This window comes from Schistocerca nitens, chromosome 9 (assembly GCF_023898315.1).
Source record: "Schistocerca nitens isolate TAMUIC-IGC-003100 chromosome 9, iqSchNite1.1, whole genome shotgun sequence".
Lineage (NCBI taxonomy): Eukaryota > Metazoa > Arthropoda > Insecta > Orthoptera > Acrididae > Schistocerca > Schistocerca nitens.
The window spans coordinates 62,904,752-62,930,948 of NC_064622.1; the positions used below are offsets into that span (position 1 = coordinate 62,904,752).

A 26,197-nucleotide genomic window follows, 5' to 3' on the forward strand; every position below is an offset into this window, starting at 1 on the left:
GGTTTAATTATTCACTGGGATTTAACGGTGCAGACGAATTGTTCAAAAGCTCGAAGTGAGGTGTCCACTCCTTATGTCACGTACGTCGGGCCTGACGGACAGTGGGTTGACAGTGGAACAGGAGACCGGTATAAGGTCTGAACGACACAAGTGGACACTCGGAGTGCCGAGCAGAGAGTAGGCACCAGAAGTGTAAAGGTGCGATCTGTTGCAAAAGCCGACACACGTATGCAATAATACTCATAGAAAAAAAACAAAAATGGCAACACAAACTAGACACTTGAAAGATAATTGTGAATTATGCTTGCTAGCTCGCACTGACTTTAGTACGGAATATAGTATGAAATATTGTCCTGGTTAGCACGACTTTTTTCTTTCCCCGAAACACCTGGATCATTTCGTAAATGTTGACAAGGCTGCACAATTCACTGCTCCAGTTCTTCAGCTGTATCAAGTCATTATCGAGATGACTACAAACAGAAAATTCCAGAGAACTGAGGACAGGTGACCTTGGACTGGCTGTGCTCAGCTTGCATGTTTGGCACTTTAGACGAGATGTTACATCAGCAGCAAGATGTGCCTGTGCCTCATCATGTCAATAACACAAAGAGATGTACATTTGTACCTACTCTGAAGGAAGAAGAAAAATTATTGTTTAACATTCTATCATCATCATCATCATCATCATCATCATTAGGTCCCCTACCTCCAGTTTCAACATTTTGGTGATACAGGACCTGCAAACTTTTTTAAATATTTCATGAAGCTTTTATTAACAAATCTCTCAGTTGCAATACATATGTTGTTAACTAGTTTCAAACCAACTGATTCATTCTCAGGCCAGGCCGAGGCCTACGAGAAAGACGGGCCGCGGCATGTACGTCACGGAGGTAGACCTGAGCTCACTCACTCACTCACTCACTCGCCTCGGCAGATGACCTACGTTTCTACACCTGTTAACTTATAACTAGGTGTGTATTTACAAACAAGAATTGCATCTTCTACTTGAATACGCTGTTACGGAGTCTTACTGTTATTAGTCCTATAATGATTGGAAGTTCATAGGTCTACTTATAATTTGTTACAGCTGTACTGGGGTACAATAAAATTAAAATCCTGCCAAAATGATCATCAATCAGTTGCATAAGGCACCACTTATATGAAATGAGGACTTACAAGCAAATGAGACTACATGTTATAAACAAGCCCTTATAATTTTATTAGAAGGAAAATTGCTGCTCACCATATAGCAGAGATGCTGAGTCGCAGATGAGCACGACAAAAAGATTTTCACGCCTAAAGCTTTCAGCCAATGGTCTTTGTCAACAATAGACACACACATGCGTGCACACACACATGATGGGAGTGGTGACTGGTTGGGGGAAAGGAGGAGGCTGGGGCAGGGATGGGGAGGGATAGTATGGTTGGTATAGGGGACGGTGAAGTGCTGCAGGTTGGGCAGCGGGCAGTGGGGAGGGGGGGGGGGGAAGTAGCAGAAAAGGAGAGAAATAAATAAATTAAATAAATAAAAAAAGACTGGGTGTGATGGTGGAATGACAATTGTGTAGTGCTGGAATGGGAGCAGGAAAGGGGCTGGATGGGTGAGGACAGCGCCTAACAAAGGTTGAGGCCAGGAGAGTTATGGGAACGTAGGATATATTGCAGGGAAAGTTCCCATCTGCGCAATTCAGAAAAGCTGGTGTTGGTGGGAAGGATCCATATGGCACAGGCTGTGAAGCAGTCATTGAAATGGAGGATGTCATGTTTGGCAATGAGCTCAGCAACAGGATGGTCCACTTGTTTCTTGGCCACAGTTTGTTGGTGGCCATTCATGTGGACAGACAGCGTGTTGGTTGTCATGCCTACATAGAGTGCAGCACAGTGCTTGCAGCTTAGCTTGTAGGCAACGTGACTGCTTTCACAGGTAGCCCTGCCTTTGTATGGGACAGGTCTTGCATCTAGGTCTATTACACGGATATGAGCCATGAGGTAAGGGATTGGGAGCAGGGGTTCCGTAAGAATGGACGAGTGTAGGTTTGGTAGACAGGGGAATATAACTGTGGGCGGAGTGGGAAGGATAGAGAGCAGGATATTCCTCATTTCAGATGAGAGGTAAGCAGAACCCTGGCAGAGAATGTAATTCAGTTGCTCCAGACCTGGATGGTACTGAGTTAAGAGGGGAATGCTCATCTGTGGCCGGACTGTGGGACTTTGGGAGGTGATAGGAGACTGGAAAGACAAGGCATGGCAGATTTGTTTTTGTACAAGGTTGGGAGGATAATTATGGTCAGTGAAGGCTTCAGTGAGACCCTCAGTATATTTAGAGAGGGACTGCTCATCACTGCAGATGTGACGACCACGGGTGGTTAGGATGTACCGAAGGGACTTCTTGGTATGGAATGGGTGGCAGCTGTCGAAGTGGGGGTATTGCTGGTGGTTAGTAGGTTTCTTATGGCGGACGTACTGATGTAGCCATCTTAGAGGTGGGGGTCAACTTCTAGGAAGGTGGGCTGTTGGGTTGAGTAGGACCAGGTGAAGCAAATGGGGGAGAAGTTGTTAAGGTTCTGGAGGAATGTTGATAGGGTGTCCTCACCTTTGATCCAGATATGAAAGATGTCACCAATGAATCTGAACCAGGTGAGGGGTTGAGGATTCAGGGTGTTCAGGAAGGATTCCTGTAGATGGCCCATGAATAGGTTGGCGTAGGATGGTCCCACGTGGGTGCCCCGGATTTGTTTGTGGGTAACACCTCCAGAGGAGAAGTAATTGTGGGTGAGGATATAGTTCGTTATGGTGACTAGGAACAAGGTTGTTGGTTTGGAACCCGTTGGGCCTTGCAAAAGGTAAGGCCATAGGCATTAGGAATGTTAGTGTACAGGGAGGTGGCACAATAGTGACGAGCAGGGCACCGTCTGGTAAAGGGACAGAAACTGTGGAGAGTCGGTGGAGGAAATAGTTGGTGTCTTTTATATAGGAGAGTAGGTTCCAGGTAATAGGTTGAAGGTGTTGGTCTATGAGAGCAGAGATTCTCTCAGTTGGGGCACAGTAACCAGTCACAGTGAGATGTCCTGGGTGGTTAGGTTTATGAACTTTGAGAAGCATGTAGAAGGTAGGAGGGCGGGAAGTAGTAGGGGTGAGTAGAGAGATAGACTCTGCGGAGAGGTTCTGGGATGGCCCTAAGGATTTGAATAGTGACTGGAAATCCTGCTGGCATACTGGAATGGAGTCACTGTGGCAAGGTTTGTAGGTGGAAGTATCTGACAGCTGGCAGAGTCCTTCCACCAGGTAATCCTTGCAGTTCAGAACAACGGTGGTGGAGCCTTTGTCCGCAGGTAGGATTATGATGTCAGGATCAATTTTTAGATGGTGGGCTGCAGTTCTTTCTGCAGATGTAAGGTAAGTCTGCATGTTGAGGGATTTGGGGAATGAGGGTAAGGCAAGGTTTAAGGTTAAGAAACTGTGGAAAGTTAACAGGGGGTTGTTTGGGGGCAATGGGGTTGGATGACAGTTAGATGGAGGAGTGAATTGAGTTAGGCAAGGTTCATATTGGTCTTCAGTTGAGTCTGATTGATAGGGTTGGTTGCGATAAAGTGTTTCCTCTGTAGGGACTGGGAGAAGTAGAGAAGATCTGTAACAAGTCCTGCATGATTGAGTTTGGGAGTGGGGCAAAAGGTGAGGCCTTTGGAAAGGACTGAAATTTCTGTGGGGCTAAGGCTTCTGGAGGAAAGGTTCACGACTGTGTTGCAGGTCTGTTTAGGTTATGGATTCTGTGTGGTGGTGGGAGGGAATTTTGGAGGGTGGGGTAAGCGTAGTTGGTCTGAGAGACAGGGTTGTCAGTCATGAGGGGGTGTTATGCTATTTATATAGATTATTGATCTTAAATTAAATTTTGTTGTAGTACCGTTAATCAGTTGTTGTTGTTGTTGTGGTCTTCAGTCCTGAGACTGGTTTGATGCAGCTCTCCATGCTACTCTATCCTGTGCAAGCTTCTTCATCTCCCAGTACCTACTGCAACCTACATCCTTCTGAATCTGCTTAGTGTATTGATCTCTTGGTCTCCCTCTACGATTTTTACCCTCCACGCTGCCCTCCAATGCTAAATTTGTGATCCCTTGATGCCTCAAAACATGTCCTACCAACCGATCCCTTCTTTTAGTCAACTTGTGCCACAAACTTCTCTTCTCCCCAATCCTATTCAATACCTCCTCATTAGTTACGTGATCTACCCACCTTATCTTCAGCATTCTTCTGTAGCACCACATTTCGAAAGCTTCTATTCTCTTCTTGTCCAAACTAGTTATCGTCCATGTCTCACTTCCATACATGGCTACACTCCATACAAATACTTTCAGAAACGACTTCCTGACACCTAAATCTATACTCTATGTTAACAAATTTCTCTTCTTGAGAACGCTTTCCTTGCCATTGCCAGTCTACATTTTATATCCTCTCTACTTCGACCATCATCGGTTATTTTACTCCCTAAATAGCAAAACTCCTTTACTACTTTAAGTGTCTCATTTCCTAATCTAATTCCCTCAGCATCACCCGATTTAATTTGACTACATTCCATTATCCTCGTTTTGCTTTTGTTGATGTTCATCTCATATCCTCCTTTCAAGACATTGTCCATTCCGTTCAACTGCTCTTCCAAGTCCTTTGCTGTCTCTGACAGAATTACAATGTCATCGGCGAACCTCAAAGTTTTTACTTCTTCTCCATGAATTTTAATACCTACTCCGAACTTTTCTTTTGTTTCCTTTACTGCTTGCTCAATATACAGATTGAATAACATCGGGGAGAGGCTACAACCCTGTCTCACTCCTTTCCCAACCACTGCTTCCCTTTCATGCCCCTCGACTCTTATAACTGCCATCTGGTTTCTGTACAAATTGTAAATAGCCTTTCGCTCCCTGTATTTTACCCCTGCCACCTTCAGAATTTGAAAGAGAGTATTCCAGTCAACATTGTCAAAAGCTTTCTCTAAGTCTACAAATGCTAGAAACGTAGGTTTGCCTTTTCTTAATCTTTCTTCCAAGATAAGTCGTAAGGTTAGTATTGCCTCACGTGTTCCAACATTTCTACGGAATCCAAACTGATCTTCCCCGAGGTCGGCTTCTACCAGTTTTTCCATTCGTCTGTAAAGAATTCGCGTTAGTATTTTGCAGCTGTGACTTATTAAACTGATAGTTCGGTAATTTTCGCATCTGTCAACACCTGCTTTCTTTGGGATTGGAATTATTATATTCTTCTTGAAGTCTGAGGGTATTTCACCTGTCTCATACATCGTGCTCACTAGATGGTAGAGTTTTGTCATGACTGGCTCTCCCGAGGCCATCAGTAGTTCTAGTGGAATGTTGTCTACTCCCGGGGCCTTGTTTCGACTCAAGTCTTTCAGTGCTCTGTCAAACTCTTCACGCAGTATCTTATCTCCCATTTCGTCTTCATCTACTTCCTCTTCCATTTCCATAATATTGTCCTCGAGTACATCTCCCTTGTATAAACCTTCTATATACTCCTTCCACCTTTCTGCCTTCCCTTCTTTGCTTAGAACTGGGTTTCCATCTGAGCTCTTGATATTCATACAAGTGGTTCTCTTCTCTCCAAAGGTCTCTTTAACTTTCCTGTAGGCAGTATCTATCTTACCCCTAGTGAGACAAGCCTCTACATCCTTACATTTGTCCTCTAGCCATCCCTGCTTAGCCATTTTGCACTTCCTGTCGATCTCATTTTTGAGACGTTTGTATTCCTTTTTGCCTGCTTCATTTACTGCATTTTTATATTTTCTCCTTTCATCAATTAAATTCAATATTTCTTCTGTTACCCAAGGATTTCTATTAGCCCTCGTCTTTTTACCTACTTGATCGTCTGCTGCCTTCACCACTTCATCCCTCAGAGCTACCCATTCCTCTTCTACTGTATTTCTTTCCCCCATTACTGTCAATTGTCCCCTTATGCTCTCCCTGAAACTCTCTACAACCTCTGGTTCTTTCAGTTTATCCAGGTCCCATCTCCTTAAATTCCCACGTTTTTGCAGTTTCTTCAGTTTCAATCTGCAGTTCATAACCAATAGATTGTGGTCAGAATCCACATCTGCCCCTGGAAATGTCTTACAATTTAAAACCTGGTTCCTAAATCTCTGTCTTACCATTATATAATCTATCTGAAACCTGTCAGTATCTCCTGGCTTCTTCCATGTATACAGCCTCCTTTCATGATTCTTGAACCAAGTGTTAGCTATGATTAAGTTATGCTCTGTGCAAAATTCTACAAGGCGGCTTCCTCTTTCATTCCTTCCCCCCAATCCATATTCACCTACTATGTTTCCTTCTCTCCCTTTTCCTACTGACGAATTCCAGTCACCCATGACTATTAAATTTTCGTCTCCCTTCACTACCTGAATAATTTCTTTTATCTCGTCATACATTTCATCTATTTCTTCATCATCTGCAGAGCTAGTTGGCATATAAACTTGTACTACTGTAGTAGGCATGGGCTTTGTGTCTATCTTGGCCACAATAATGCGTTCACTATGCTGTTTGTAGTAGCTTACCCGCACTCCTATTTTTTTATTCATTATTAAACCTACTCCTGCATTACCCCTATTTGATTTTGTATTTATAACCCTGTAATCACCTGACCAAAAGTCTTGTTCGTCCTGCCACCGAACTTCACTAATTCCCACTATATCTAACTTTAACCTATCCATTTCCCTTTTCAAATTTTCTAACCTACCTGCCCGATTAAGTGATCTGACATTCCACGCTCCGATCCGTAGAACGCCAGTTTTCTTTCTCCTGATAACGACGTCCTCTTGAGTAGTCCCCGCCCGGAGATCCGAATGGGGGACTATTTTACCTCCGGAATATTTTACCCAAGAGGACGCCATCGTCATTTAATCATACAGTAGAGCTGCATGTCCTCGGGAAAAATTACGGCTGTAGTTTCCCCTTGCTTTCAGCCGTTCGCAGTACCAGCACAGCAAGGCCGTTTTGGTTAATCAGTAAGACTTCATAATAGCAGATTCCAGTAGAAGATCCAATTCTCACTAGTACATATACACCCAGCTGTGAGTTAACAGGTTCAGAAACGCATTTTGTCTGCTGAGCCTGTCTTTCTCTAGGGCCTGGCCTACCGAGGCTGCACTGAAGGTGCTGTGATCTTCACCAGTTTTATTTCTTCGTTCATAGTCCTCGGTGGTGATGTACTGCATTGTCATACTGGCTGAAAAACGGGATTGGAAGTTAAGTACTGACTGTAAATGATGTAGCAGATAGTTGCACAATTGCGTTTCACATTTACTTACTTTCACTGTTCACAACCCTCCAAATATTACACAATTATATGACCAGTTCACTATTAGTAAATGCTGATAAGTCTCATTAATAGGTTGCAGGCAGCATCAGCATACTGTTACAATAGTTCGCTGTTGCACGTATGAGCAGTAAAAACCTAACCACACAGTTCAAAGTTCTTGCAGAATAATACAGTATGTGTGACACTATTTTTCAAATAAATTGGACAGGCATTGTCATTAATTGTTCTAACACACGGCCTATTTGTGTTTCACTTATTCCTATGTTAAGTTTATGCATTGTTATTAATCTAACCAATACATGTTTCACATCTGATAATCGGCCGTGGACTTGCTGTCTGAGGACCAAAAATCGGTCTTCACAATAATAAGCACTGAAACTATACATTGTTCGATATTTAAGTTACAGAAATTACAATTAAAATGCAAATCATTCAATTACTGAATACTCCACAAATTCCTTCTTTTTAACGGTTCCTTCTACCCCAAGGGTTAGGCCGAATTATTTGTTTAAATAATGAAATTAACAGAGATAGTTACACAAACAATACTTTTGACAAACCTATTAATTATTTTCGAATTAAGGGCTGGCTTTGCTAATAATGTTTTCAAATAGAGCCAAATAAATACTTAAAGAATCCTAGTAATTCTTCTTCCAAATGTTTATAATCAGTACAGAATTTATATTTGCTTATAAGTCAAAAATAGAATCTGTCATGAAACAATTACTGATTTCACCCTATATTAACTAGGAATGGTCAAAATAAATTAGGAAATTAATTACATACACAAACGTAAGCACAAAATTAGACCTGCTGCTTTATTCCTTAAGACTTAGGGCCAACCTTTCTCTTTTATGGAAATGCATTGTGTATTTCAATGGCAATTAGGTGAAAATGAACATAAAATAAATTTAAGGAGACAGATGGGAAAAGGAGACACAGTAGAGAGATCCCAGCTTGCTTCGTCACACTGCCTGGGCTTAACCCTCAAGTGGGTGCGCCGTTTTTCATAACGTGAGCGGGTGCGCAATATACTTGGTGCACATGTAATGAATAGCTGTCTTTACGTTACCAAGATAAACATGTATTAGTGGAATCACAGTTAAATCTTAGTACAATTACACAATGATAAAATAAACATTGTTAGCTAAATCACTTTTTAATTAAACAGTAATAAAATAAACTTTCGTTATATCACTCTCTTGCCATACACAGGTGTTAGCCCAAGCAGTGACCCACTCAAAGCATTAAACAGTGCAGTTGCATCAGATTCCTGCTAGTCACTTATGTGATTACTGATTATCTCATAGACAACTGCCTCACTGCGGGATTGTGCTGCTAGCTTTGAATGCGGCTCGTTGTGTTGCACGGATTGTACTTTTTCCCTCACTTAGCCCACTGTTTCTTACATTACTCCTGCTCACTTGACCGTAAGACAACACAAGTTATCACTGTGTTAGCTGAAGCAGTAATGAAGGAATAAGTTGTTGTTGTTGTTGTGGTCTTCAGTCCTGAGACTGGTTTGATGCAGCTCTCCATGCTGCTCTATCCTGTGCAAGCTTCATCATCTCCCAGTACTTACTGCAGCCTACATCCTTCTGAATCTGCTTAGTGTATTCATCTCCTGGTCTCCCTCTGCGATTTTTACCCTCCACACTGCCCTCCAGTACTAAATTGGTGATCCCTTGATGCCTCAGAACGTGTCCTACCAACCGATCCCTTCTTCTTGTCAAGTTGTCCCACAAATTCCTCTTCTCCCCAATTCTATTCAATACCTCCTCATTAGTTATGTGATCTACCCATCTAATCTTAAGCATTCTTCTGTAGCACCACATTTCAAAAGCTTCTATTCTCTTCTTGTCCAAACTATTTATCATCCATGTTTCACTTCCATACATGGCTACACTCCATACAAATACTTTCAGAAACGACTTCCTGACACTTAAATCTATACTCGGATGTTAAAAAAATTCTCTTCTTCAGAAATGCTTTTCTTGCCATTGCCAGTCTACATTTTATATCCTCCCTACTTCAACCATCATCAGTTATTTTGCTCCCCAAATAGCAAAACTCCTTTACTACTTTAAGTGTCTCATTTCCTAATCTAATTCCCTCAGCATCACCCGACTTAATTCGACTACATTCCATTATCCTCATTTTGCTTCTGTTGATGTTCATCTTATACCCTTCTTTCAAGACACTATCCATTCCGTTCAACTGCTCTTCCAAGTCCTTTGCTGTCTCTGGCAGAATTACAATGTCATCGGCAAACCTCAAAAGTTTTTATTTCTTCACTCAGGAGCTAATAATGAACATCACAATGGCAGTAAATGCTTTACAGAGTAGTTGTAGATGACTGTCACAGTCAACTTGTGCCTACTTAGCAGATCAGAATAAACTGAATATTTTGCTCCATCAGTCTTTTGACTAGATTGATGTGGCCTGCCTCTGACTCTGTGTATCCTCTCTATGATCTTCCTACAGATTGCTGATTATTTGTGCACCGTTTTACAGATGCCAGAAGATAACTCGCATTCCTTCTCTAATGATGAGTCCCCATACCACCTGTGATTCTGAGCCCAACAGAGTTAGATAAGGCTAAGATTCTGTGCATAATAGCAGCATCGATGTCTGTACATAAATTCCTCTCCTGCGCCAGTCTTTTCATCTCAGAGTAACCCTTGCACATCACATCCTCTGTTATTTGCTGGATGTATTCTACCTCTGTCTTCCCCTCCCCTTTTTCTCTCTGCAGGTCACTCTAGTACAATGAATGCTGTTTTCTGATGTCTTAACACATTTTCTATCATCCTGTCCCCCCCCCCCCCCCCCCCTTGTTAATGTTTTCCATTTGTTCCTTTCTTCATGGATTTTGCGGAGAACCTGCTCTTTGTGTATCTATCAGTCCATCTAATTATGAACATAGTTCTGTAGAACCACTTCTCAATACTCTTGGATTCTCTTCTGTTCTAATTTTTCCACTGTCGATGATTCGCCACAATGCTGTGCTCCAAACATACATTCTCAGTAATTTCTTTCTCAAATTAAGCCTTATTCAATGTCAGTAGACTTCTCTTGGCCAGGAATCCCCTCTTTGTTTTTTCCAGTGTGCTTTTTATGCCTTGCTTACTCTGTCATGGGTTTTTTGCTCCCAAGGTAAAATAATTCTTCAACTTTGTCTGCTTCATGATTACCAATTTTGATAAGTTTCTCATTACTTCACTACTTTTCCAGTTTACTGTCAATTTATATTCTATACTCGCTAGACTGTTAATTCCATTCAACAAATCCTGTAATTCTTCTTCACTTTGACTGAGGATCATAATATCAGATTTCTTTTTGTTTGTCCAGGAGTAGCACAGGAAGGGTTAAGTCCTCACATATCATATATGATACTCTCTCGACACTAGGCAGCATGAAAACAAAACACTGTAGTTACCTGACTGTGGAGAGTGATCTTAAATGTGCTTTAACTAGGTTGAAACCAAACATTAAAAAGCTGCTTAAAAGAAATATCAACCGTCTCATTGATGTTCTAAATTTTTCGTGCAACTTTCATCTTGCAAGAAAATGCTATACGTGGAAATTTTGGTTTGGATGAAAACGGTGTCATTAGTTATTTAAGTAAACAATGAAGTCCTTTGAAGCAATATAGTTTTGTTTTGCTCTACACTTGGTAACCATCTTTTATTGAAGTATGAATTGCAAATTACTGTCAAATAAAGTTTTTTGGGAGAAGGAAATAAATAAATAAATAAATAAGTAAATAAAACAAACAAACAAACAAAAATAGGGGACACGAGATATTCTGGGGTTGCAGTGGGGGAGGGGGGGGGGGCACCATCTAGAGGAGGTTGGAAACTACTGGGTATCCCTTCCAGGCCTCTCAGAACTGTGTTAATCATTCATTGAAAACCACCTGGGGCTCCTTTCAGCCACTTTAGGATTTGTTTTTACTCATAATGTTGATAGTGTGAGCTGAATGCAATCTTCTCTCTGTTCTCCTCTACCATCAATATTTGGTAGTGGAAATGTATCACCTACCGTGATGTCCATTACAGTTCTCTATTTCTGTTTGCCACTATCATCATCTGCCTTATTGTGGTGCTTCGAGACAAGTCGTCTATGCTGCATTGAACATGTTGCATGCTCTGATTGCCGCCATTACTACTAAAACTGGGCCCCGGGCCTCGAACACATCCCCATCTGGCTGCTTGAGCGTGCCCTCGTGTCCCCAAGTTGCAGTGCATCGGCCGTAGTCGTGCTCGATTGTGCCAACTCTGTAACTCGCCATCGACACTGCCTCTGCTACCGTTGTCTGCTACCCTCTCAGAATCCATTTTGAACTCTGCTGTTGTAGTGCACAAGTTCTTCTAGGCTTAAAGCTGTGTATCGGCACAACATCCTGCAATTTTCCACAGTCTCTGTAGCAAACTGAGTCAGTAGGTTACCTTCCAAATGCCAATGTGAATACTTTTTATGTACCTCACACCTGGTGTAGTGGTTCCACCTGCTTTTATTCATTCATTTGTCATCCTTGGTGTCGACGTACTGTGTTGCTACACTGGCTGAAAAAATGGGGCTTGTAATTTGAACACTGACTACTGTAAATAATGTGTAGCCGACAGGTACACAGTTATATATGTATGGCCAGTGCATTATCGTTTAAACTTTCATAAACCTCATTAATAGTTGGCAGGCGAACGTCCACACACTGTTACAATAGTTTACTGTTGAACATTTGTGAGCAGTGAAAATATGACCCCATAGTTCAGTCCTTCAAATACGTTGAACAGTCACTGTCATTGCTTTAACACACGGCCTATTGGTGTAACACTTATTTCACTGTTAAGTTGATACATTGTTGTCGTTCTAGGTAACACAGGTTTCTCGTTTGAGAAACTCTGCCGTGGACTGACTGACTCGTGACCAAAAATCGGGCCCTTATATATCATCACAATAATAGGTGCTGAAACTACACATTGTTCAAAGTTTAATTTACAGAAATTACAATTAAAACTTAACCCATTAAATTAACTGACTACATTGAAAAATTCTGTCTTTTTAACAGTTTCTTCTACTGCAAGGGTTAAGCCGAATTATTTGTTTAAATCATGAAATTAACCAATACAAGTAAGCAAACAATACTTTGGACAAAACTGTTAATTACTTTAGAATTAATTCGTGGCTGGTTTTGCTAACATGTTTCCAACTAAAGCCAAATGGATCCTTTTAAGATTACTAGTATTTCGTCTTCCAAATGTTTATAATTCGTACAGAATTTATGGTTGTTTGTACATCAACAATAGAATTTAAGTTATGAAACAGTTGCTGATTTCACCCAATAACAAAAGATACTAACTAGTAATTGTCAAAATAAATTAGAAAATCAATTACATACTTAAATCTAAGCACAAAATTAGATCTGGTGTTATATTCTTTAAAATTGAGGGCCAACCTTTCTCTATTATGAAAATACAGATTATACTCATGTATGTTAATGGTAATTAGTTCAAAAATGAAAAACCGAATTTAAGTAGGCAGATGAAAAAACAAGAGGGGCATTAAAAATATCCCAGCTTGCTTCATAACATTGTACCAAAATTATTTCTTTCCATTCAGTTCTGAAGCACCGTTCCATCTGCTTTGAAATGAGACTGGCAGTATTAACTGAGCCCACACCCACTGTACATCACATAGAACTCCCCAGTTTCATTAACAGTACTGACTATACTGCAGCTACCTCTACCTCTGCCTCTGCCTCTTGTGACTTCACAGACTTCCTGCCTCCAAAGTTTGTTTGACTTTCCCCGTTCGCTTCCACCTGTCCACAGTGATGTGACACTGAAGGCCTCTCGTCACCTCATTGGCTCGAATTTTGCACTGCTCTTCAGTAGTTTTTCAGAGGCTAGGTGGCGGGAGAGGTGTCAGTACCTATACGGTCACACACTGAATCCTAAGCCTGCTGCCTTTGGCTTTTCATGATGTACCCATGGCCCCAAGACGCTCTGTCTCCATCCCTCTCGTCCCGTAGTATCTGTCTAGCAAGGAAATGATGTAAACTTGTGTACTGAGTACTTTGTCATGTCCTTGCACCACTCATTGATCGTAGCTTTTAATGTTATCACTATACATGGTCCCCCGACGTTCTAGCCAGCTGGCAGTGTTGTGACTTTTCCTCGCCTCTCCCTAAGACTCAACGTTATTACCCATATGTTACTGTTTTTCTACAAGACTTGAATGTTTTTCTGTAAAAAGAACATGAACAAAACATTTTGTAGTCTTTTCACATTAATTTGTTACTACTATTCATTCTTTACATAAAATAAATGTTGAACACAATGTATGTCATAGATTTGACTAGACTACTGAATGACACATCAATGTATGATAGATCATTACACTCCCGCATATTATTCTCGTTATGTTTTCATGCGATATTTACAATGCAACTTTTTCCCTGTCTGGAACTATAACAGATGCACAAATAAATATTCTTACGGCATGGAATTACTGTACATCCCATTTCCTCCTGCATCTTTATTCTCAAATCTTCAAACTGTTATCCACAAAGCCTTCTTCAGCCTGTGTTCCTCCGTCCATTTTCCACATCAATTTCAAATGTGTAGCTCCCTTTTTACATTTCACCATACACCACCTAGTTTTACTTCCAATATTCCATTATAATGCATACCCATTAGTACCTCTGCCTGACAACACTTAGACAGTGACCTATGTGAGCGACAGAAGTAACCAACAGTGTAGGACACCTGGATGCACAACAGTCCTGGTAATGAGCAGCAGCAGCAGCAGCAGCACTGAACTACATGCTCTGGTGTCTTGTACGAGAGTGACAACTCCCGCTGCGAGATGGCTACAAGAACCGAGAGCCAACCAGATGTTTCCAAGAAATGGGGCTCATAATGGCTAGCAATCTAAATTGTCATGTGTCCCAGGTTTGAACCCAGATACTTTTTAACTGACTCGGCTACAATCATATCACCTTTTGAGTGTACTAAATTGTATCTATGCTTCTTACATTGCATCTCAAAGTATACTTTGAAGGTCTTGCTGGTCTACTTTAAGTGTATATCCACCTATCCCAATATATTGGGTTGGAGTTGGTGTATACATTCGTTGCAATTTTGCATAAGTTTAATAAAAGACCACAGATACACACAATACAGACTTCAGTCATCAATAATGTATTCTCCTTTACTATTTACAACAGTCTGCCAATGCCGGGGTAACTTTTTATATCGCAGCTGTAAAAGTCAGGTGGTTTTGAGGCAAAGAATTTATCGAGCCATGTTCAGAGCGTATTTTCATCTGCAAGGAAAGTTCCTTGAAGGTTGTTCAATAGTGTGGAAAAGGTGAAAATATGAAGGTGCAAGATCAGGTGAATAAGGTAGGTGTGGAATGATTTCCCAACCCAACTTCCATGTAGTGGTTGAGCAAGCATTATAGTGGAGAAGCATCAGTTCACACAGTCTTCCTGGTCATTGTTCTTGGATTGCATCTGCAAAATGTCTCAGTTGTTGACAATCAATGTAAGCAGTCATGTTTACATCCCAGGGAAGCAATTCATAGTACACCATACTGTCACTGTTCCTAACACTATATTTTGTGGACGCACGCAAGTCTTTGTACAGAGAGTTGATGCTTTGTTTGGGCTCAACCATTTCATTCTTTTCCTTGTGTTACAAATAAGACACCATTTCTCTTCACCAGTAATGATGCGGGATGGAAATGGTCAATGTTGTTCTTGAGTCAATTGATGACAGGCAAGCAGAGTGCACATATGGCCACCTGCTGATTTTTGTGATTTTGGCTTAGAGCATGCAGTACCCGTACACCCAATTATTTAGCCTTTCCCATTGCATGCAAACGTTATACAATGGTGAAATGATCAAAGTTCATCGCATTTGCCAGTTCTCGAGTATAATGTCATGGATCAGTGTGGTTTAATGCGTTTAAACAATCATCATCAAACCCTGAAGGTATTCCTGAATGTGGAGAGTCACTAATGTCAAAACGATCCTCCATAAAATGAGAAAACCATTTTCGTTCCACGCTCTGATCAGTGGCATTGCCCTCATACATGGCACAAATGTTTCTGGCTGCCTCCACTGCTGTCATCCCTCTGTTGCACTCAAACATAAGAATACATTGGAATTATTCCAATTTCTCCACTTGGCACTCCATTCTCTAGCGTCACATTCCACTCACTATCTCCAAAACGACAGTATGTTAACTCATGTAGTAACAGGAACTACAATTTAAAAAACAACAATTGTTAAGGGGCTCCGGAACGCCCTATACTTGCAATGTTAAAATAACGCTTATAAATTACATCTTTCCTCACAAAGTATTTGAGGTAGGAAGTTGAACTTTTTACAGATTATTTATTGGAATATGGGCTACAACTTAACACAGGGATTTTACAAAATTTTAGTTCAGTTATTAAAGATGATTTTTTTTTCAATTGTAATGAAAATTCACAACATTTTTTTGCAATTTTTTATTTATATATTCAAAAATATACAGTTGTTTGGAAAAAGGCTGTGTTAAATTATGCAGAAGGTACTGTGTAACATTTACTGAAAGTTTGAAACAAATATGTTTGGAAGATCCTTAGAAAACATGTAATTAGTATGAGAAAATAAAAGTTTTGGGAATCGAGCGACAAAGATTGGATTAACTTTTTAGTGCATTCCAGGTCCATAGGATGGATTATCTTCATCCTCTGCAAACTCCTCCTCCAGCTTCCTCTTGTTCCTCCTCCTGTTTACTCTTGCTTGTATTTCTAGACTCTTTACAGCCCTGTCTGCAGCCCGAAGGCGATCCTTGTCTAAAGCAAGCATCGCTCGTACCATGTTAGAACCTATCTTCATTCCCATATTTGTAAATACCTTGCACCTTACAATGTTGCCATCATTGAAAGTCGCAGCAGCATCATACACACCAAAGTGAAGTGTTTCTATTCCAACAAATACAGTCTTGGGGATTCTCGACCATATAACACTATTTACACTTTCATTGGGGTTTTGAGTTTTTCCGTGAATACACTTTTTCAACAGTTCAGGTGCTGCTAAGTCTCTGAAAATAGGTTTTATCACCTCCATTATTGCATGAGGCAGACTATGCTTATGAGTGTACACTTCACCAGTTAGCAAGTATTTTCTTTCCCACTTTGACTGCTATGGGCAGGTGTACTTGAGAGGTTAGGTTCACTCACTTGGTTATCGCCTTTATTGTTTACAGTAATAACACATACCTTTGGTTTTCCAACATTTCTCCTTTTCTTAAAAGCCTTCAGAGGATTTCTAATAACTTTACTTTTACTCATTATTATACTTCAACAAAACAGAGACTCAAGAAACAGAATTAATTACGAATATTTTCGAGATAACGACAGAGTAAATAAACATGAAACAATCGACAATCACACCAGCGATATATATTGAACCATCACAGGTTAGCCACAACACATACTTTATCTCACATCACTAAAATGTACCTGATGAACACGGACGTTAATAATAACACCATTTGACAGCAGTTTAACAGCGCCACAGTGGGTCACGCCCATGTAGAACACATTTCAAAAAAAATTTAAAAATAGTTGTAGTCTTCGGAATTGAATAAATTATATATCTATTAAAAGGTAATAGTCTGCAGATTCAGAAAACACAAAAAAGTAAAAATTGAACTTTTCATGATTTTGAGCCTTTCCGGAGCCCCTTAAATAAACCTATAGCTACCAGAATACCAACATGCAAGCCATAAACGCTAAAAAATTATGCACTAACCTAATATAACAAACATTAAATTGCTAATGAAACACATTAAACAACCAAGAAATTGTACTGACACTTGATACTGTACACAATTCATCAACAATCAATGTTAATGCCAAGTTTTTCAATTTACCTAAATGGTCTACCTAATTATTTTAAAGTTTTGTTCAAAGCTCATGGTCTTATTGGCGTCTCATGTGTTCCTAATGTCCCAAATTTAGTACTCGATTTGAAGGAAACCTTTTTGACAGATAAGTCACACCAATGTATCTTTTTGTGTGCAAAACGGCTAGTCTGGAAGAGATGAATTTTTTTTAACACTTCAGGTACGTAGTTAGCAGTAGTTGTTCATGAAATACTTCAGTTTTACCACAGATTGCTAAGCTTGTCTTAATTACCCTGATTACTTTGATGTTTTTTATTTTTTCAAAACTAGCCCTCTCAGTGGTCTATTTGATAATCCAATTTTCCATTTCCCTCTCTTTGTTTGGCCATGAAAATTTGAATAAAACCATGTTGTACAATTTATAGGGTTTTTTGTTTCTGCTACACTCAAACACTAGACCAAAAAGTTTTGAGCATTAATCTATGACAAAATATGTTTTTCTGAAATCAGTTTCCATTCCATAAGGATCTTTTTTGCTCCTTTGGTTAACTAAAGTCCAACTCCATTTCTGTGCTCTGCATCCTCTCCAGTGGGTCCAGAGTATAAAAAAGTGTATCCCTCTTGTGTTTGGATTTCTCCAAAATCTAGCCACCTCACCTCACTAAGTCTGAGAATGGCCAACCTGTAACTCGTTATCTCCTTTGTAACCTGTTTATCTGCTGGCTTCTCTCACTGTTCTAATATTCCAGAAACCTATTTTTGTTGTCCTTTTCATGCCAAAGGTCATCATATTTGAGTCCGTCCGGCTGTTCTTTTCCACTGTTTCTTTAATTATCTGTTTTTGGGAGTGCCGGTGATTGGCACACAGCTCCCTAGTCTGGGGGTGGGGCTGCCACCTAAGAGCCTCCAGACTTGTCCAATTTTCTTTTAAGGGTTTATTCCCCTAGGGCAGCTGGCTTCCCTATGCCTAAGAGTCCCCCCCCCCCCCTACCCTTTGTTATGATTTGAGATGGCAGGAAAAGGACAGGCTTGGGATAGGTGAAAAGGACCAGTGGGCAATTGTGGGACACACTTCGTCTGGCTCCTCACCCTTGGCCAATCTGGCATGGGTGACCCTGCTGGTAGCTAAGCTACCGCCGGCATAGCCCTCAGGATTCAGACCACACAAACCACCTCGCCCGCATGGACAGTGCTGCTGTAAGGCCGTGTCCCCTGAAGAGGGAAAGACTACTGACGGCATGTTTTAAGACAAACATTCGAAATGTCACAGTTATCCAATGCTATGCTCCTACAAAAACCTCAGATACTGAACAGAAAAAAAGAGTTCTACCTCTCCTTAAGCGACACCATTAAAAGTACCAGTCAGAGAGACATCTTGATTATTATTGGAGACCTAAATGCAATAGTCGGAAAGAACAATGAAGGCCTAGAGCATGTAATGGGAGTCCACAGTATCAGAGAAATGAATGAAAATGGGGACGTGAAATTTCTGTGCCAGTCACGATTTGGTGATTGGAGGTACATTATTCCCACACAAGAATTGCCATAAGGTTACATGGGTATCCCCTGATCACACAACAGAAAACTAAATTGATCATATAGCGCTAAGCAAAAAATTTAGAAGGTTGCTGATGAACGTGAGAAATAAATGTGGGGCTGATGTTGACAGTGATTGCCACCTTATTGTTGCAAATTTTAGACTAAAAATCATGGCTACAAATAGAAAGTTCGAACAGTGGAACAAAAAATATGATGTGGGAAAACTTAAAATAACAGCAAGACAAGAAGCTTTCTGTATGGAGCTAAGGAACCGCTACGAGGCACTCCAAGAAGCACAGGAAAATGATGAAAATAGTGTTGATGATACATGGACACAGATTAAGGACGTCTATTGCAATGTGAGCAAACAGGTCCTTGGCTTTAAAAACCATTTGAAGAAAGATTGGATGTCTGAGTGTACATGGAATTTGATCAGCTGTAGGAAGGAGATTAAGGCAAAATTAAATATGAGTAAACCAAGATAGCAGAAAACTCGAATGCAAGCTGAAAAGCTGCGCTTGTTAAATAGCACCATAAAGTCAGTCCTGTATAGTTGCAAAACATGGAAGGTAACAAACATGGTTGTAAACCAGCCTGCAAGGCTTCATTAACTGGTGTCTTCATCATATTATAAATGTGAGGTGGCCAGGTGTTATATCAAATGATTAATTGTGGGAAATGACAAACCAGTGACCAATCCGTGAACAAATAAAGGAAAGAAAATGGAGGTGGATTGGTCTCACAATACGCAAACAATGAGGAGCTGTTGAAAAGGCAGCACAGGATTGGAATCCACAAGGAACACGTAGATGGGGCAGCCGGAAAAAGACATGGAAAAGAACGGTGGAAGAAGCAGCTCTGAAAGCTGGTAAAACATGGAATTAAGTGATATGTTTGGCTGCCAACAGAACCAGATGGAAGGTCTTTACTGCTGCCCTATGATCCAACAGGAAATAAGTCAGGTCTATGACAAAATATGTGCCTCTTTGTATGCAATAATTTGCAAAAAATCATTGTTTTGGTACCTTGAACTCTTTATGAAATATGATTTATACAACTACAAGACTGCCAATGCACAAGGGCAAATTGGCCACTACATATGCAAATTGTTTGCCACATATGCTCTCCACTTAAAATACAATTTAGGTTATTTTTGCCACACTTCTTAAGCAGAAATGTATGAGCTAAAATGAACTATATGCAAAGTCTATGCAATGCATTTCTACCTCTGCAAACTCTTAAAAAATTGTCGTGCAGCCATTTACTTTGTTTCGTGCAGCACATTAACTATTACAAATAGTAGAAAAAATTCAGCCCTTTGTCAAGCGAAGTTATTACATTGTAAGGTGCAAGGGAATCAAAATTTTTCACGAGTAGTTTTTGTAAAATTGGATGATAAGTATTTCATAGCAGCTAGTGTGTCCACTCCAGCGCTTCACTGAGAAAACACGTCACTGTCGCTGTCCCTGTACCTGTCTCCCCTAGTGAAGTGACAAGATTCTAATATTATTGAATTCAAACGTCACCAGTTATAGCAGATGATAAGCAGCCACATGGACATTGCTAACCTAGAACACTTCCACAGCTATACCTGCAGTCTTGTTTTGTCACTTAAAGCTGTCACGCACTGTCAGTCACTTCTGTCACTTGGGTAGCACATGGCCTTATTCTCCTATTCCTTCCCCACACTGATCCCTGCTCCATTTGTCAGTCAGCTCCAAAAAAACATTCCTATACCCTTTTCCTGAAATGCTGCCTAAGCTATGGAATATCCTCCTCACCAAACCCCCCCCCCCGCCCCCTTCCCAGCCAGCAGCCTAATAATAAAAGCTTCCTCTCTTGGTGCTCTAATTGCTCTCTCACCAACCTTATGCTTGAGAAACAGATCTCTGTAGCAAAGTCATCCCTGAACCACCACTTCTGTCGCCAAGACACTGTTCATGTGCAACTTAAATAATCTATAACCTCTCTCTCAAATTGAAACCAGCTGACCTAAGTCTGGATGAAACGTCCAGACGATTACATCCGAAATTTTACCAGTTTGCCGACGTCCTACTCAGAGGACCATTACCCATTAACACAACACACATTCTGCTGTCGTCTCCAAAGTTCAGTCATATTGGACTCTTCAGAGACCTGCTGTTTTCCCATTCCTACATTTGAAACACATTTTTGCCACTGATTCATCCAACCAAAGCTCTCCAAAATCCTGCATTAAAAACACAGGAGCAGACTAAACACACACACACACACACACACACACACACACACACACACACACACACACACACACACACACACCTATTCCCATTTGAACCTGCACTGCCGAGCTTGCAGAGCGTCTTGAGCAGTTCGTACTGTCTGACACATACTCGAGCGACCGTTTCCCATATGCAATCCGTTTGCTGACTCCTACCCCACCTGCGTGCGCACCCAAATGGCAGCTTTTTAGGGATGACTGGAAGCTGGTCCCTCAGAGGACTGAGGCATGCTGCGACGCAATTCACACGCGGAGACATGCTGTCCACATTTTTAACAGTCATCCTACGATGGAAAAGTGCATTTTTTATAAACAGTTGCGTGCACAGTATCGTCGCATTCTTTGGGATAGCAAAAAAGCTAGTTGGATTTAATTTACTAGTTCTTTTAACAGTTCCACTCCCTCTGCCGTCGTGTGGACCAACCTCCGATGGCTTTCTGGGACCAAGGTCCATTCCCCAATTTCCGGCCTGACAATAGTAGATGATATCACAGTGGGCCCTATTGCTATCTCAAACGCCTTGGGCCACTTTTTTGTGGAGATTTCGAGCTGCACCCACTGTTATTCTGCCTTCTTCCATTGGAAACCAGTGGAAGTGGCTCGGTGATACCTTTCTCTTCTCAGAATGGTGAGTGCTACACCTCCACTTTTACTACGAGGCAGCTAGATCGTGCGCTCACTTCATCTCGATCATCTGCCCAGGGCCAGACGATGTTCACATTCAGATGCTGCAGAACCTTTCTCTGGTGGGCAAGCACTTTCCCTTCATATGTACAATGCATTTGGGCAGAGTGCGCATTTCGCAGAAGCTACGAAGAAGCCACTGTCATACCCACACATAAGCTCGGTAAGGACACACACATTCCTTCTAGTTATTTCCCCATTTCTCTCACCAGCTGTGTTCACGAGGTAATGGAAAGTGAGATTTATCCATGGCCGGTACGGTGGCTCAAGTCTCACAACTTACTAGCCACCACAAAGTGTGGATTTGAGTGAAGCATTCTGCAGTTGACCATTTCGTCACTGGCTCTCTTTTCATTGACGATTATGCGACCGATTGCAGTTGTCCACGGATTCGTCTCCTCGAGAGGCGTCTTCAGCGACGTCTCGATCGTCTTTACTGGTGGAGCATTGACAATACGGGCATGTTGTTCTTCCGTTTGTTGAAACTACGAAATTCCTGGGGCTTGTACTCGATAGGAATCTTTCTCGGTTCTCGTACACGTCGTACCTGGCAGCCTCCTTTACACGTTCCCTCAGTGTCCTGTGTGTCCTCAGCAGTACCTCCTGGAGAGTGGGTCAGACCACCCTCCTCAGTTTGTACAGGTACCCTGTCCATTTGAAACTATACTACAGTCTCGTTTGTGCATCTGCATGTCCATTCCTCGTATTCTGTCTCGATGCTATCCACCTTCGTTGCATTCGTTTTGCTACTGGCACCTTTTACAATAGCCTGGTTGAGAGTCTGTATGCAGAAGCTGCCAAACTACTGCTGTCATACCACCGTGACTTTCTCCTCAGTAGATACGTCTGCCACGCCTGGCCACCCATCCCGTACCTCCATCTTCGGTGACTCCTTTGTTCACCAGTATGGGGCACGTCCCTCTTCTGGTACCTCCTGCAGTTCGCTTGCAACTCTTGCTCTGGCAGCTTTACTTCACGCCATCTGCCACTTTGCCAGTGGGTGTGAACCCTTCACCACCTTGGCTTCGTGCAGTGGCCCGTGTTCACCTCGGCCTTCATTCGCTTCCTAAGGACACTACTCCAGCCGTGCTCTATCGCCGTAAGTTTCACGACCTTCACGTGGAACTTCGTGATAGCACCTTGGAGTACACTGGTGGCTCTTGGACTGTCTGTAGTGTCATGTGTGCCTTCACCAATGGCACCAACAATTTTCAGTATCGGTTTCTGAAAGACTGCTCAGTATTTACAACAGAGCTCTTCGTCCTGTATCGGGCCACACAGTGCATCCTGCGGCACAGCACAGACTTTTCGATTGTGTCATCTGCTCCGACTCTGTGCCCTTCGGAGCCTTGTGTGCTTCACAATGTCCATCCCTTAGTGCGACAAGTCTGGGAAGGCTGTTACTTGCTCACCCTTGATGGAGTCACTGTAATGTCTATGTGGGTTCCTGGTCATGTCGTTCTGACAGGGAATGAGGCCGCTGACGCTGCTTCCGAGGCTGCAGTCCTCTTACCTTAGCCCGTTAGTTCCTCCATTCTGTGCGATGATCTCTATGTTGCCATCTGTCAGCAGGTGGTGTCATTTTGGCATCGGCACTGGTCCTCCCTTCGTGGGAACGAGCTCCAGGGAATTAAACCTCCCCCAGCAGCTTGGATGACCTCCTCTCAGCCCCCTTTCTGTGAGGAGATCATTTTAGCTAGGTTGCATACCGGGCACTGTCATTTTAGCCATCCCCATTTGTTAAGTGGTGCTCCCCCCACCACTTTGTGCTCATTGCCTTCAGCATTTGACGATTCGCCATCTCCTGACAGAATGCTCTTTTTTTAGCCACTTATGTTCTCATTTATTTTTCCCATCTAAGTTATCACCTGTTTTAGTGAACGACATGTGGGCTGTTGACCACATTTTACTTTTTATCTGTTGTAGCAATATGGTGACAGACATTTAATATTTAGTACAGGACCTCCATTTCTCTGTGGCATATTTTATGTACCTTTCTCCAAGTCCTTGTTTTTAGCTGTCTTCCTTTCCTTGTTCTTAGCTCTCTTTCCTTCTTTTGATTGAGAGTAACTCCTTTTTTTGTCTTCATGTTCTATGGTTCTGACATGGGCGCGTATGGCCTAGTTGTTTTTGTGCCCTAAAACAAAACAAACAAACACGATTGGTACCTTACAGGAATTTCTCAGTGCCAGGCTAGCCCCAAGAACGCAAACATCTGCTTCTTCAAAAATGGCCCTGTATCAGACAAAAGGCCCCACAACTGTAGAGATGAACCACAGTGATTACATGACAGAAGGCATCCACGGACAGTCTTTGACTATTGAAACACTGCTGCGAAGATACCATCGAAGAAGTCCATCATATGCTCAAAGTGCTCTCCACTGAATCCGCTCATTCCTCGTCCCACCTATTCACCGTCTGTGATGCAAACCCATCTTGGATACCCCATTGCAGCTGGTTACTGTGCTCCCACTGAAAGAGTATCAGCTCTTGTTGACCAATACCTCCAACCAATTGCTCATAGCCTTACTCACCATTCAAAAACATGAATCACTTCCTTCACCATTCTCATCCATCCCAACTCCATTATCTGAATCCCCTCTCGTCAGTGTGGACACTCCACCCCTGTACACTAACATCCCCATTGTCCATGGCCTTGCCTATCCCAATGCCGTACCAACTCCAAATCCATCAGCTCATTTCTTACTTACACATCTAACAACAGTCTCAGACATAATTTGCCCTTTGAGGGACGTTATACACATCTGCAGTATAGTCATGGGCATCATCCTATGCCAACACATTCATGACTTACAGCCAATCTAACTGTGGATGATGCATCTGCACTGAAGAGTGATTCCTTGCCCAATGTGCTGACAGTCTTACTAAGGTAATTAATTTCCAGTCCTAGTCTACAAATGATTTCCTGTCCAAGTGTGACCACCCAGGACCCTGCTGCAAAGGAGCAACTCCGACCCCACTCTCCCACCCCCTCCTCTATCCACCCTCTGATCACTATTAAGCTGGCCAGAAACAACTGAACCATATCCTATGCTTGGGCTTTTATTGTTTGTCATTGTGCCAAGAAATGTGGAACATCATACCCATAATCCTTTGCACCCCCTCCCAGAGTGGTATTCTATCCAATTTAAGGAATATTATAGTCTATCCTTATGACACACTTGCTCCCAACCCGTTACCACTCAGTTCACACCTCTATGGAAGACCCATGTGTGAAACATGTCCAATGCACACACACATCGTATTTCATTCCATTTATATAGCAGGCTTGTCTTGTCCTGTCCTATCAAAGGCAGGACCCTCTGTTAAAGCAGTCAAGTCATATACCAGTAATTTCTGCACATTTTACATAATCATTACCACCACTCATCTGTCCATCCAAGTGAATGGCCACCTCAAAACTGTCGGCCAAATGAGAGTTGGTCATATAGTGACAGAACTTTCTACCAAGCACAGTTGCCATATTTCAATGCCTTCTTCACAACCTGTTTTATCTGTATTGTTCAATCCTGTAATCCCCTGGCCTCAGTCTGCACTACTTCATGCCCTACATGCAACTCCACCCTCCACCAGCACTCTCAACTTCTCATTCTGCATTCACAGCTTTCCCGCTTCCTCTGTTTTGCCTCCCACTGCCATTGCACTCCTCCTGCACTGTGGACAACGTGCCTTGCTGGCAGCCAGAACTGTCTCACCAGAGCTACGTACCATTCTAAGCATGTGATGTGTCTCTCCCCCAGATGTCAGCTTTCCTTCCCTCTCACTCCCTGCATCCTTCGTCTCCTTGCCTGGTCTGGTCTACCTATCCCAACTCGTCACCCCACTTGAGCTGCAGTGCTGGCACAAGTTAGATAGCTCAGACAATTTAGCTGTATGGGTGTGTGTCCATTTCTTCATTGCACAGGTCTGAAGGATGATGCATCCAAAAGATAATTCACTGTGTGATACTAATATTACTGTGTGTTTCCTTTTCACTGTTTAAACACACAAATGAAGAATTGGAAAAAGCTACCTGTAAATGGAAGTAAATGTTGTACTGAGAGTTAAAAATTTTGTCTTAGTTACAGATGTAGGTTTTAATTTTTTATATTTTCTTATGTATACTTTGTAAATTGTTGGTCTGGTGTTTACTCTGACAGGTTTGTGCAAGCCACGATCCAGATGCCTTCCAGTACAATCTTCAGTACCGTCTGCAGTCACCGAGACAAGAAATTATTCAAGAACTGAAGGAAATAATGCTTAGCCAACTAAAGTTTTTCTACAAAAAGACGGGAGGTCTCAAGCCAGAGCGCTTGATATTTTATAGAGATGGAGTGAGTGAAGGTCAATTTGCAGTGGTAAGTCAGTTGTTCAATCTGTTTTTCTGCATCTCACTAGATTTAAGACAAGTTTTCTGTAATTTTCACGTTTTTACTGGTGGCAGTAAAGCTGAACATTGTTTCCCGATTTGTTCAGATATCGCCTATCCTG

General features: G+C 41.8%; 1 protein-coding gene across 4 annotated transcripts in view; it reads left to right on the top strand.

Moving 5' to 3' along the window:
- The window catches only part of LOC126202940 (protein argonaute-2-like), a 250,858-nt gene that overhangs the window by 212,277 nt on the left and 12,384 nt on the right, over positions 1-26,197 (top strand). For all 4 annotated transcript variants that reach the window (XM_049937038.1, XM_049937035.1, XM_049937037.1 and 1 more), the window contains exon 19: positions 25,867-26,064. In XM_049937038.1, the coding sequence (XP_049792995.1) occupies positions 25,867-26,064 (198 nt within the window). The remainder of the gene's footprint in view (positions 1-25,866; positions 26,065-26,197) is intronic.